Raw genomic sequence first — 15,247 nt, 5'->3', positions numbered from 1 at the left:
AGGAACTCATATGGAAGTTTTTTTCAAGTTTTTCTATTTTCTTATTTATGTGAAATTGAAACAAAAAAAACAAAAAACAAAAAATCTTTTGATTACAAGGAAAGAAGAGGAGTTCTTGTATGAGAATATGAGATTCGGCAGTTGGTCCGACATCTTGTCTTTCAATTTGTCTAACATGGACTTGGTGGTTTGGTGCATGGTTAATTTTGGTCGATGTTTTTTTTTCATTGTGAACTTCGATGTTTTATGTTTTACTTCAGGAGAAATATTTAAGTGGAGTCTATTCCGATGTGGTTAATGTTTTACGTGGTGTATGTCTTGTATAACACCAAAAAGTATACATCCAAACTCTAATTATTCCCTACCCACTGGTATATAATGTAAACACTCGTTGGTTGTTACACTGACATGTTTTCTCTATATTAAGATGTTTTCTCTCTGTTGATAGACGCCGATGATGTTCTCCAACGTCCAGGACGATGTCTGCATGATCATGAAGTTTCTGTCCAACTCCCCCGTGACTCATGTCTCTGCCAACACCCACCCAGCCGTCCCTGTCCCCGCCGTCATCACCATCACCTGCAACCACAACTACGCCATCAACCGCTGGAACAACAACTACCATCGTAGGATATGATTTGAATTGGCATTATATACTTTATGGACTATGTGACTTCAAACATTGACATGAGCCGAAGAGCTCTGGTCTGACCAGTTGTCATCGATAACCAGAATACGAAATTCTACTTTCCAAGTTTAAAGTTATTAAGTCTCAGTCTCATGTCCCAGTTTTCAAATCCCACTCCCATATCACAGTTCTCAAATCCCAGTCCCGTGTCCCAGTTCTCAAATCCCAGTCCCGTGTCCCAGTTCTCAAATCCCAGTACCATGTCCTAGTTCTCAAGTCCCAGTCCCATGTCCCAGTTCTCAAATCCCACTCCCATATCACAGTTCTCAAATCCCATGTCCCGTGTCCCAGTTCTCAAGTCCCAGTCCCATGTCCCAGTTCTCAAATCCCAGTCCCATGTCCCAGTTCTCAAATCCCATGTCCCGGTTCTCAATTCCAGTTGTCATCGATAACCAGAATACGAAATTCTACTTTCCAAGTTTAAAGTTATTAAGTCTCAGTCTCATGTCCCAGTTTTCAAATCCCACTCCCATATCACAGTTCTCAAATCCCAGTCCCGTGTCCCAGGTCTCAAATCCCACTCCCATATCACAGTTCTCAAATCCCAGTCCCGTGTCCCAGTTCTCAAGTCCCAGTCCCATGTCCCAGTTCTCAAATCCCAGTCCCATGTCCCAGTTCTCAAATCCCATGTCCCGGTTCTCAATTCCCTGTCCCATGTCCCAGTTCTCAAATCCCATGTCCCGGTTCTCAATTCCCTGTCCCATGTCCCAGTTCTCAAATCCCATGTCCTGGTTCTCAAGTCCCAGTTCTCAAATCCCAGTCCCCATGTCCCAGTTCTCAAATCCCAGTCCCATGTCCCAGTTCTCAAACTGTTCTCAAATCTCAGTATTCCGACCCCATTTCTGTTATGCCATTTCTCAAGTCAAATTTCTCCCAAGTCCTAAGTCTCATGTGACATTTCCTCCTTCCCAATGTCCCAGATCTGAACTAGTGTACCGTATTTTCTTGAGTAGAGTGCGCACTTTGTCTGACCTTGTGTAGAAGTCAGTGTCTCTGTGTCACCTGTTTCAGCCCATGTCTCACCTTGTGTAGAAGTCAGTGTCTCTGTGTCAGCTGTTTCAGCCCATGTCACACCTTGTGTAGAAGTCAGTGTCTCTGTGTCAGCTGTTTCAGCCCATGTCTCACCTTGCGTAGAAGTCAGTGTCTCTGTGTCAGCTGTTTCAGCCCATGTCACACCTTGTGTAGAAGTCAGTGTCTCTGTGTCAGCTGTTTCAGCCCATGCCTCACCTAGTGTAGAAGTCAGTGTCTCTGTGTCACCTGTTTCAACCCATGTCTCACCTAGTGTAGAAGTCAGTGTCTCTGTGTCAGCTGTTTCAGCCCATGCCTCACCTAGTGTAGAAGTCAGTGTCTCTGTGTCAGCTGTTTCAGCCCATGTCACACCTTGTGTAGAAGTCAGTGTCTCTGTGTCAGCTGTTTCAACCCATGTCTCACCTAGTGTAGAAGTCAGTGTCTCTGCGTCAGCTGTTTCAGCCCATGTCACACCTAGTGTAGAAGTCAGTGTCTCTGTGTCAGCTGTTTCAACCCATGTCACACCTTGTGTAGAAGTCAGTGTCTCTGTGTCAGCTGTTTCAACCCATGTCACACCTAGTGTAGAAGTCAGTGTCTCTGCGTCAGCTGTTTCAGCCCATGTCACACCTTGTGTAGAAGTCAGTGTCTCTGTGTCAGCTGTTTCAACCCATGTCTCACCTAGTGTAGAAGTCAGTGTCTCTGCGTCAGCTGTTTCAGCCCATGTCACACCTAGTGTAGAAGTCAGTGTCTCTGTGTCAGCTCAGTTTGTTGTTTCAGCCCAGAGTGCCAGCACCAGCTTCTCCTCGGACAAGCAGGACCCCCAGAACCACCCCCAGCTGCCCCTCGCCATGGACCAGCTTCTAGGTAGGTTGCGTGGCAGTGCTTCGAAGCCTGGCATTTGTTATATAAATGAATAGACTTTTGGGATGATTCTCTGGACCGATAATGTCATTCCTTTGAAAATTCAAATTATGTGAGCATTCCTTGAAACATTCCTTGACATGACCTTGGACACTTGCTACCTTTCCTGTGCAGTCGTGGAGGCACAGATACCCAGTTGCATTGGGTGCCACATATGAGCTTTATAGAATTGCATCCCTTACCTGTGGCAGGATCTGCTGCTTAAGGGTAGGAATTCCACATTTGTATTGACTATGACCTTTGGTTTTTTAGCTTTACCCATGCTCATGGGTTTCACCAAAGTGGTAAACATCTGAGACCTGAATCACTTCGGGCTTTCCTCCAACAATAAGCTGACATGCCATGACTTATGACTTAAATACTGTTCAAATGGTGTTAGGGGCGGTCGGGTAGCCTAGTGGTTTAAGCGTTCGCTCGTCACACAAAAGACCCGGGTTCGATTCCCGACATAGGTACAATGTGTGAAGCCCATTTCTGGTGTCCCCTGCTGTGATATTGTTTGAATATTGCTAAAAGCGGCGTAAAACCATACTCACTCAGTCACTCACTCAAATGGTGTTATACCATACTCTTCCAGTTTCTTCTTCTATCCAACAGATGGGTGAAATATGGTCTCATGTCTATGATCATCCTGAGAATGAGTTAAAAGTGCAGATCGGCTGTGTTGTGAATATTCAACAATTCCTCCAGCAGAAACTGATGCAGGAAGGGTTCATTGTACACAGATAACGTTTCTATCTTAGCATGTGATGTGTCTGTTGCAGTGCTGAACACAGGCCTCCAGCGGCGCACGCTGGGAGACAACTTCGACCAGAGACAAAAGGTATCCCAGTCCAGCTTCATCACCACGGCAGACAACAGATTCATCTTCGCCAGCGGCTTCTGGGACAAGAGTTTCCGACTCTTCCAGTCCGACATAGGTATGCATTATACCTTATGTGGTTATATTAAAATAAATTTTGTCTCCATTTTCTGAGTTTTTTGGGTCAGAGGATCTGTGAACCAAATAAGTGAATAGAAAAATGGTCCTGGGTAGCAACAACCAGTATGATATATGAAACACTGTGTTGATAAATCAGTGTGTGTGTTTTTTATGTATACTGGATGTTGCTTTCAGTTTGCTTTAATGATGTGAAAAAATAACAACAAAGTGAAATGACATGAGATTTCAATTTAGAAATTATACATTGGTCAGAAAGATAATTCAAATCAGCAACTGTTCCAATCAGCAACTATTAGTAGTAGCAACATTCCAAACTCACTCATGCTCTGGGTGCCATTGTTCAAAGGGATCTTAGCGCTAAGATGATTGTAACTTCCTTACTTTCACATAGACTTACGATCCTCAGAACACTAAGGTGATCATAACTCCCATACTTTAACATAGGCTTACAATCATTGTAGCGTTAACATTAGTTTGTACAACAGCACCCTGTTACAACGTGCAAGCGCATAGAGGTTCAGACTTTGAAATGCTGGACTTGTATATTTTCAGCAAAAATTCTACCACACATGATATATATTTTGAGTCAGCTAGAGTGTACATGATTGTTCATTGTCTGTCTTCAGCACGGATCCTGCAGGTTGTGTATGGCCACTTTGACATCGTGACGTGCATTGCGAGGTCGGAGTGCAACATGAACCAGGACTGCTACATCGTCACCGGCTCCAAGGACTGCACCGTCATGGTGTGGATGTTCAACTCCAAGAACCAGGCAGTCATCGGCGACAATGGCAGTATGTAGTTCCAGTGTTGAATAGTGATTCTGTGACATGATGTGTTGCGTGAGTTGGTGTATTGTGTGAGTTTTTGTGTGTTTGTGTAAGTTAATGGTGTGTGTATTTGTGTGTGTGTGTGTGTCTGTGACTGTCAGAGAGAGAGAGAGAGAGAGAATTGATGTGACGTCTGTATGACTGGCCACCAGACTGAGGTCAAATGTGTGTCTGTATTTCTCACTTGCATTTGTGTGTGTTGCAGGTGTAGAGAACCCCACGCCCAAGGCTATCCTGACCGGCCACCAGACTGAGGTCACATGTGTGGCTGTCCTTGCAGAGCTAGGCATGGTTCTCAGTGGCTCCAAAGGTGAGTTCATTTTGTGCCAAAATTATTCCTGCTGTGTTCTTCAGTTTCATTTGCAAGAGATTTTCCTATGGTTATGATTAGCAGCCCTGCTGGTTTAAGTTTTGGTTGGAACTTAACCAGCACCAGCAGAGATTTTTCAAATGACTATTACACAAAGATTATTGACATCAGAGATTATATATAATTCTTCCATTGACTTCTTCCAAATGGCCCTGGGCAATTGTTTTGGTATATGTCATGAAAAGTTAAAAGGTCAAGTTCACGAGTTTGAAAGAGGTCACAAAAAGGTTTGTGGTTACAATGTCTCAAAAATGATTAATGCATGTATCACCTTGACACACACCTTCTCTTCTCTTCGAAAAGGTTTAGTTCAAGATTAGTCAAAGGTCAAGGTCAGCATTCAGCTTTTTTTATTAAACATGGTTATGCCATTGGCAGTTACTGCAGGATTGTTATCTCAATACAGGAATAGAACTTCATATTTGCATGCATCTTTACAAATCCCACATTATCTGAGGTTGGTGCTATATGGATCAAAGGTCAAGGTCATTGTTGAGGTTGTTGTCAAAGATGGCCGTATCCTTTATTGATACTGTATCTGTAACAGCTTTAGTGTACATTCCTGATGATTGTTAGATCATAAGAAGTTGTCGTGGTAAAGGTCAAGGTCTGGCAGTTATGTTTTTAGACTGGAAACATGTGGTATGTTAATACTAACGGGATGGGGTTGTCAGGCTCGTTGACTTGGTTGATGCATTTCATCGTATCCCAATTGCATGGATCGATGCTCATGGTGTCAATCACTGGATTTTCTGGTCCAGACTTGATTACTTACAGGCTACCATCATATACATGTAGCTGGAATATTGCTGAGTGTGGCGTTAAACAACAAACAAACAAACAAAGAAATGTTACTTTGCCACATCAGTCCATGATGTATCTATGCAACATCCCAAGGGTGTGCACCTGTCGAACCTGATCCTGGCAGACCTGAGTCTAGGTTTCCTCCACATTAAGCTGACATACCATGACATGAGGGATATCCTGCTCAAACAGCATAACCCACCTTCTGGCTGTTGTAGATGGCCCCTGCCTGGTGCACACCCTCGGCGGTGACCTGCTGCGGTCCCTGGACCCCCCTGAGTCCTGCTCCACCCCCAACCAGATTGTGATATCCCGGGAAGCTTTCATCCTCGTCAACTACGACAAGGGCAATCTGTGCAACTTCAGTGTCAACGGACAACTTCTACGTTTCATCAAACACAGGGACAATATACAGGTGGGTTGAAGTGAACACTTGGCAACGAGGAGACCCAATCTTCAACAATGTATGTTTTATGTGGGTAAAGATGTCCGCAGTGTGTTAGGAATGGCTTTAAAGTGGCCAGCGTGGAGTTTGTGTGTCATTATCGTAAAGGATATTAGAACTACAATTTCAGCATATTGACACCTGAGAGTTTCCAGGGGTTCGGTCTTGTCCCAGACTGAAGCACATGTGTTTTGTTACTTTGTTTGAAATTTGCCCATGTTCATCCAGCAGTAAATGGGTACATGGTAGGACGAGATGGTACTGTGACTGTTAACCTAATAACATTATCATCATCATCATCATCATCATCATCATCATCATCATTATTATGCATGTTTTCATTTATTAGTATTGTTGGTGTTTTTAAAGTAAAGGGTACGTGTGACAATGAATGAATGGTTGTACTGTGGATGATATTAATCTTGTTTTTACAGTCAATGATCCTCAGTCGTGACGGCCAGTACTTGATGAATGGTTGTACTGTGGATGATATTAATCTTGTTTTTCAGTCAATGATCCTCAGTCGTGACGGCCAGTACTTGATGAATGGTTGTACTATGGATTATATTAATCTTGTTTTTTAGTCAATGATCCTTAGTTGTGACGGCCAGTACTTGATGAATGGTTGTACTATGGATGATATTAATCTTGTTTTTCAGTCAATGATCCTCAGTCGTGACGGCCAGTACTTGATGATGGGCGGGGACGAGGGCATGGTGGAGGTGTGGCGGTCCCATGACTTCACGTTACTGTACACGTACCCCACCTGTGACAGCAGTATACGCTCACTGTCTCTCACACACGATCACAAGTAAGTCACGACAGAAACACACAGTCAATATATCAGTGTTTAGTTCAATGATTTGTTGTATGATTTGAGTCTGAATCTGCCACCAGCAAACTATGCAGGTCAGAAAGCGTTGATTGTCTGGCCCAGTCTCGATGATTGACAGGCCGCCATCGTATAGCTGGAATATTGCTGAGTGTGGCATTGAACAACATACAAACAAACGTAAGAGGTGACGATATGGATTAGGTAGTCGGGTTCGGTGAGTTGGTTGATATTCAGTCATTGTATCTTGACAACATGGGACATTGCTCATATTATCAATTACTGGTTTGTCATTTATTTGCTCACATTATCAATCACTGGTTTGTCTGGTCCAGACTCAGTTATTGTCCCCCGCCGCGCAAAGCGCAAAGCGGGGGATAAGGTATTCACGACCGTCCGTACGTCTGTACGTCCGTACGTTCGTCCGTACGTCCCACCTGTTTGTTGCCGCAATATCTCAAGAACTAATCGCTGGATTGTCTTCATATTTGGAACTATGGTGTATATACAGGCGGGGGACATTTCGTCACTTTGTGACAAATACTTGTTTACAGGCTGCCATCGTATTGCTGGAATATTGCAGTGGTCAGCAGTAAGCAACAAACAAACATATCTTTGCATGGTTCCATGGTGATCATGCTGCAACCATTTTAGTGCGTTGGTGGGGGTGAGGCTACATGATTACATCTGTGAGGCCTCTGTGGTCTAGTGGGTAGAACGTCTGCCCTGGCATTCAGCATTCAGAGTAAAACAAGGGTCAGCCCCTAATCAGTTCACTGTGTCCGAGTGGGTTATCCATGTAAAACTGTGGCATGGTATCTCAGTGGTGTGGCACTATAAAACCAGCATAACTCCGGACCAACACAAACAGCCACACACGTCTGCACATTGCTATACAAGTGAAATTATCTTGAACGCAACATTTCACCTCACCTGCTGAATGACCACTGCCTGATAGTGAAGCAGTGTGAAGTGTAGATGACCACGGGGCTAGGGTACGTGTTGCATGAGACGTATTGCTGTTTGTGTGATCTGAGTTCTCACAGCTCCAAGCTCTGGTTTCCCTCTCTGTGGAACCAGGCCGTCCCTTGATTGGTTGGTTAATAATAGTGACTACGTCGCAAAACAGTTGTATATATTCACAGCGAGGCTAGACACGACCACTGGTCTGCTCGTCCGAGACAAGTGAAAAGCTGGACAGATTAGTTGTTTTCCCCAAACTCTAGGTGTTTTACATAACCACAAGTCTGAAATGAACTGCGGCTCATTAGATGTGACTAATGGTGCCCCCCAGCCACCCCCCACCGAACTTACATTCTGTTGTTAATTTTGAATACTAAATTCTGATCTATAGTACTGTGGCTAATATTGAATACTAAATTTTGAACTTACGTTCTGTTGCTAATTTTGAATACTAAATTTTGGTCTTTGGTACTGTGGCTAATATTGAATACTAAATTTTGAACTTACGTTCTGTTGCTAATTTTGAATACTAAATTTTGGTCTTTGGTACTGTGGCTAATATTGAATACTAAATTTTGAACTTACGTTCTGTTGCTAATTTTGAATACTAAATTTTGGTCTTTGGTACTGTGGCTAATATTGAATACTAAATTTTGAACTTACGTTCTGTTGCTAATTTTGAATACTAAATTTTGGTCTTTGTTACTGTGGCTAATATTGAATATCAATGTCTCTGTCTCTATTTCAGATTTTTGATAGCAGGATTAGCAACGGGATGTTTACTAGTATTCAACATAGATTTCAACAAATGGCACCACGAGTACCAGGACCGATACACATAGTTCTGCCATGTTGGAGTATACCACCGCTGAGCCTGTCATGTGACCTGATGTGTGACCTCTGACATGAACTATGACCTTGACAGATGAAGGTCAAACGGAAGAAGGTGGCATGCATGATCAAATGTGTCACTTTGCCCTGATGAGCCGACTCCCAATATTGTCAACATATCACACAGATACTGTGTTTCTAGATCCCTTTAGAACAGTGTATAACTGTAATACAGTATTGTTAATAGCGTGTGTATGTATACCAGTGCTTGAAGGAAACATACAAGCTATTCAATCTTTTTCCTGTTGAAAATTCACTTAGACATATTTTTTTCTTACTTGGTTTATGGATCTGCAAAACCTACATTCAACAAATGTGGTTAAAAATCAATATTTTGAAAACAAATTTATTTTCTTCATGTGAACTAATTTCAGTAAATAAAAAAATTCAAATTAGGTCATAATAGGAAGGGAAGTAACCCTGTATTTCATCTGTCAAAAAGCTGCGCTTCTTTTTTGCTTGTTTTCTTTGTTACTTTACACTTTTAAGACTTCACTTAATAAAAAAACTATTTTGATTTCGTTTTATGAAATCTGAAAAAAAACCAGTTAATTAAAATAAAACTATATTCGTTATTAACAATAAAAAAATAGAGAATATACTTAATCATAATATATAACAACCATGGTATACTAACATATTTCTCACAGTCAGAGGTAAACGTAGAACTTGTAGGGTATTTTGAATTTCAAAAAAGTAGCAAGAATTCAGAAACTCTACTTTGAGGAGTAGATTTGAGTTGTAGATTGTTACAAGTTTTGATATTCTTTTTTCCTTGTTGAATATGCTATGTCCACACTCTGTGTCAAGATTCATCCCCAAAGACTATTTTTATATAGATGTCAACAATATATCTAAATGATATATTGACTGCATGATATTGAGATGTGTTTGATGCTTGAGGTGATGAAATGCATTCCCCTCATAACCAGTTGCTTTTGTGCACAGAGAAATATCTTGGAGCAGTCAAAGATTCCTGATGTTTAGGCCACTGGGTTCTAGACAGTCGCTGAAAGATGTTTGTAGGATGTTTACTATTTATAGCCCACTTTTGGTCTCGTTGCTATGGTTTCCTTTGTTAAAAGTGTAGGTGTACTGAGTGATACACCTGTCGTTGTCCATCTTCACGAGGCAAGTGAGTTACCTGATTATAAAAGTCCAGTTTCCACCCTTGCCGAACTAGGCTGGTATTATGGAGTTACATTTTGGCTGGACTAACGAGTCTATGCATAGTCCAATCAAAATCGTGCACCGAAATTGAAAGCCGGTTCGTAGAGTGTCATGCAGATTTCGGTCGACTGCAGGATTTGCAAAACATGTGCACCGCTAACTCGTTGTCAACAGATATTTTCTAAAAAAAATTATGTTTTTAATCAAGGTGCTCACAGTGATTTGATGCACTTTGTGATGTAATACTCGTTTTATCACAATATAGATCTTGATTATCGATCAGATAGTGTTGACTGGGCGCCACCGTTTTGTTTGAAACAAATGCATGTGATACGCGAGGTTAAATCTGATTGGTCAATAGGAGAGGCATAGAAAGGACATAACTCGTAATAGCCACTGGTGGCACTACGATCGAGCCCAGGAATTCCAGCCTAGTTCGGCAAGGGTGGAAACTGGACTTTTATAGTCAGTTAACTCTCTTGCCTCGGGAAGATGGTCAAAAGTTGAACTGATACACCGACGCATTTCACTGAAACACGCATGTACCAGGAGTCAGTACACCCCTTCATACAGGCGCAACAGTTACTTAGAAGAATGTTTAAATTTCATTCTGTAAGAAAACTTAAAGTCTCTCTAAGTGTGCACACTTTTAAGCAAATGGAAAAAAAAAATTGCACATTTACATACTCCCACAATTTCTTACATGCGACATTCCATTGATGACATAGTACAGCAACATGACGTCCTGCAACGAGGTTACAATGCAGACATAGTTTCAGGAACATAGTATCCCTACTCTTATTCACTTTCACCTGTCATCATTTAGGACCCACTTCGCTTTTGTGTGGTTTATTACTCCATATATGTGACAATTTGACTTTCCTCAGCTTTATCGCTTCATTTGGCGATATGCTGACACAAAATACGTTCAAGGAATGACGAAACACCACAGTTCAAGTTGTGCGTCGAACAACTTAACTGAAGTTTTTTGGGGGCAGACATTAATATGTTCACTTATTGAGTGCATTTGTTTCACAGCGGGAAGTGTTTAAGAGAGGTGTGCTGAGTTGCGTCCTTTGGGCACGCCAGAAACCTATGATCGTGGGTTCGAATTACAGTTCGCCCCGATTGTGTTTCTAGGTTTGTAAGCATCATTTCTGTGCTTGATGGTTTCACCAAAGTGGTAGGCATCTGGGACCTGCATCATTTCCGGCTTTCCTCTCACATTAAGCTGACACACCGTCATATAACTAGAACACTAATCATTAGAAATTAGTAAGAAATGTCTTGTCACATTCAACACTTTAATGATATGGAAAGGTTTGAGGGAATGAAGAGCGATTGACATTTTAGAATATTAAAATTCCATTGTGAACAAGACAGTTATTGCAATAAGTTCCCATATTTTTATCATTAAATAAAGTGTGAGTGATATTGGGAGCCTGATGGAGATTTGAACCATTGGTTACTGAATGAACACCATCCCGTTATTACCATTGTAGGAGATGCACCATGTGATCGCGACATATTCTCAGGTTTGTTATGTTACAAGAAATTCTGAAGTGTTACCATGTGGTAGGACAATAGTATTTAACATGCGTCAATCCAAAATGCTTGTATAAGTAAATAAGCCATAAAACATAATATATGTTGTTTATATCAATCTCTGCTTGAATAGCAACTGTGTATATCAATAGCTTTTGTTTTATTCTTCAACTTCACTGCCTTTGTCAGATGTATTGTCAGGATATGATCCTACTTGTAGAACAACTGGTTCAAATCAAGCTCCAGACTTTAAGTGGCTACGAGGGAGGAGTTTATAGGGTAGTGAATTTAGCAAATAATGGAATCTTGCATTGTGCAATTGCTGGATGAGATAAGGTCAATGAGTCAGTCTATCCACACCCTAAATTCCTGTATGACACAGAATCAATTCATCATGGCATACGGATTGGTTGCCTGCTCCAAGCTGTGATGTGGTTAGATTTTGCCTATGCAATTATGAACTAGAGGTCTGCTTGCTGCATATGTTAGAAGATTTTAACCTTGATGTGTGAATAATGTTCTATATTTGTGTAGAAATGGTACAGAGGGAGTTCCTGGCAGTCTATGACTTGCTTAACCCTCTATGTTCCAACATATGTTTCAAATTGACAAGAATTTTTGTTCAAGAATTTTTGGGACAATTTTTTCTTCAAAAAATAAAGTTTTATATCTTTTCTGTGAAATAAAGTAATGTGGGATATATTTTGAAGATATCTTAATCAAATATATTGAATACCCTTGAAAATTACTATGATTTTTAGCTGGTGTACATTCCTTCAAAACCTCGATTAATTCACTAATCCTAGCTCAGAATGATTTAATCTCTGGTATCCTGGTTGTGAATTAATAGCTTAACATTCCCCTACTAAACCATTTTTCAGAGTTCTATCTGTTGTAAAATGCTTTTTTTTTAAAAAGATTCAGTTTTGACTGGTGTATTTCTGAATCTGATGTTTTCTTTGTTATTCTCAACATTTAAGGGCACATATCAACTCTGTTAATATAAATTAGTTTGGGAGATTTTAGAAAATGGTAAACAGTTCAACACCATACATTATGTTATATATAGTTACAAGTAGTTTTAGGAAAGTAGTCTCACTGAGTGATATGTGCCTGTAAGTGTTTAGGAACATACTCTCAAGCTCATTCCAGTGTTGTGCTAACATTTTGTTCTTATTTGTTATTTGAGCAAAGCTTGCAATATGTTTTGTCAGTTTTCTAGTATTTACAATGGATGGTTTGAGTTGAAATGGTTAAGTTTATAACTGGTTGTATTGTTGATTATTACAGTTTTATTTTGGTGTACATTTAGACTAGCATTCCATGCTTTTTGTTGTTGAAGAGCGGTGTCCCACAAATCAGGTAGTGAATGCACCGTCATTGCGACTTGCATTTTTAACATGGAAAGACTGGCAATATATTTACCATGCTTTAATTTCCTGATTTACAGTATTGCCGTGGGAGTACTGACTGTACGAGCTGAGAGCTACATTGCTTAGAAATTGATTGTGGGTGATTGAAATATAGCTAGATTCGTATTTAGTTTGACTGTTTGAGAGTCATGTCATCGGTTTTCTCATTTATTCCTCAGTCAATTTTGGGAAAATTTGTGTGCAGAATAAATTGATGTTATATGTATATTGTTTACTTACTACGGAACTATTTTGTCATCAAAGACATTTGTTCTTGTTTGCCATCAACAGTATGTTGGTTCCCTGTATATTAAGACAGAGATGAATGGTGATTGTCTAGATGTGAGTGGAGGGTGACTGTTCTTGTTGTCATCAATACAAGTCCAAGTATATATTGCTCAAAATGTTTCCTCAACTGAAACTATGACGCATGATATTGTTGTATTAAAAAGTGAGTTATCTCCCTTTAGCAGATTTTTTATTTTAAGTTCCAACAGTAGTGTTAGGGAAAACATGGTCTCTCAGAGTTACCTCTCTTGTAAAAAATGAAGATGTAGTCATATGTACGTGTATAAAAGATGTATCAAAGATTTCAAATTGTGAACATCCTAAGGGGAGATAACTCATTTCTACCTTAAAGTATGGCATCTCTATGTGAGTAGTGTACGTGAGTTGTAGGTTCACTACACAGGCTGTAGCGCTACAAGATAAGCAATTGTATATAAAACCTAGAAGCTAAGAATATGCTGTACAGGTGTCCAGACTGTTGTTCTAGTTCTCAATACGGTTGTGTAATCCTCTGGACTATAGTATTTATTTGATGAGGGGGCTGGGTGAAGTGCTTCTGTGTAAGTTATTCAAAGTGTATATTCTTGATTATCCTGTGCATGTATGGCATACCTTATACAAATGTTGATAATACAGTTTTGTGGTTTTCTTATTAATCAGATGAACTTATTGCACAACATATCAACTTGAATGATTCCAGTGTAAGATAAGGCACAATTCGTATGTATGGTCACTGGCTCAATCTTCTGTTGATTTTGGTTCGGTTGAATCAAGTTTTGTTGAAGTTTGAAGCATGTTTCACATATTGATTCACATTTCAGTTGACATGAGAAACATGATTCACATTTTGGGTTAACATTTTGGGTTGATATGTGAAACATGATTCACATTATCAGCTTTAGTAAAATGTGATTCACATTTTGGGTTGACCTGTGAAACATGTTTCACATATTGAGTTGACATGTGAAACATGATTCCCATATTCTATATTCACCTGAACCATGATGCACCTAAATAATTCTTACTATAACCTTTGTCCTGCTAGACTATATCTATTATATCCTGTGACTTGTGTTTGATCAAGCAATTATGTGATCATTCATAGATTTACATCTGTGATGTTTTAGCCGAGTCAACAATATCAACTAACAATATCAACTAACAATGGCAATAGACTTGAACAAGCAAGTGACCTTGACATTCAGCTGATGACAATTTTCTTTCTTTGCAAATCCTCTGATGCAGTGTTTGTACACGCCATTGTCACAAAATCACCACAGTGAGAAGAATTCCAACCGAAGTGTTGCTTCCTTGCTTCTTCATATTTCATTAGCACTCATTGCATGTATTAATTTGTGGATAGTGACTGACGCCACCAGATTGGTATGTATACATATATGTATAAAAATATCTATGTTCCAGCTTCTCTTCTGTAATGCTAGTAGCAGTTTTAAATAATGTACTCTTATCTAGGAACAAGTTGTCATAATAAAAAATGAAACAAATAGCACTGTGCCTTGTGTTTAGTAACAACCTGTACTTATTTATAGCGACCAGCGACCGCCTCCGTGGTCTAGTGGTAGAGACTCTGCCCCAAGTGTTGAAGGTCTGAGGTTCGATCCCCGGCCGCGTCATACCTAAAGACGTTAACAGATAGTACCTGTTGTTACCCTGCCAGGTGCTCAGCATTAAGGGGCTAAAACAAGGACTGGTCGTCTCGGAGTCAGTATACTGTGTCTGAGTGGGGTATTCATGTGTATATCTCAGTGGGCTAGCACTATAAATCTGCATCAGTCCGGACCAGTACAAGCAGCCCCCCCAACACACACACATACATGCACATCGTTAAATAAATGCAATAATCTTGGACGCACTGTTATACCCCATTTCACCTCACCTCACCTCACCTCACCTCACCTATAGCTATCAGCATGTCCATCATTCCTCCATTCGTTTTGTGTTTCCAGACCAGAAGTCCAAAACTGTTGACTATTTCTAGATGAAACTTGCAATATAGATCGGTCTAGTGTTAAACTGTTGTTTTTTGGTAATTTGGATTTTGAAAAATACTAAACAGCATTATTTGTCTCTTCACTGAATTGAAAATATCCAATGGCAATGAACCAAAAATGGGGTA

General features: G+C 40.3%; 1 protein-coding gene across 1 annotated transcript in view; it reads left to right on the top strand.

The window, feature by feature from the left end:
- Nucleotides 1–14,588, top strand: part of LOC139450255 (neurobeachin-like) — a 240,172-nt gene extending 225,584 nt beyond the window's left edge. Inside the window, exons 49-56 of the mRNA XM_071231934.1 lie at nt 449–626; nt 2,474–2,560; nt 3,382–3,537; nt 4,187–4,354; nt 4,596–4,700; nt 5,783–5,979; nt 6,669–6,820; nt 8,553–14,588. Of these exons, the coding sequence (XP_071088035.1) occupies nt 449–626; nt 2,474–2,560; nt 3,382–3,537; nt 4,187–4,354; nt 4,596–4,700; nt 5,783–5,979; nt 6,669–6,820; nt 8,553–8,646 (1,137 nt within the window). The 3' untranslated portion in view covers nt 8,647–14,588. The remainder of the gene's footprint in view (nt 1–448; nt 627–2,473; nt 2,561–3,381; nt 3,538–4,186; nt 4,355–4,595; nt 4,701–5,782; nt 5,980–6,668; nt 6,821–8,552) is intronic.
- The last annotated feature ends 659 nt before the right edge of the window (nt 14,589–15,247 follow it).

This window comes from Haliotis cracherodii, unplaced genomic scaffold (genome assembly GCF_022045235.1).
Source record: "Haliotis cracherodii isolate W230 unplaced genomic scaffold, xgHalCrac1.p SCAF_8, whole genome shotgun sequence".
In the NCBI taxonomy this organism is placed as follows: Eukaryota; Metazoa; Mollusca; class Gastropoda; order Lepetellida; family Haliotidae; genus Haliotis; species Haliotis cracherodii.
The sequence above is the reverse complement of the archived record's forward strand: the minus strand, read 5'-3'. Positions and strand labels throughout refer to the sequence as shown.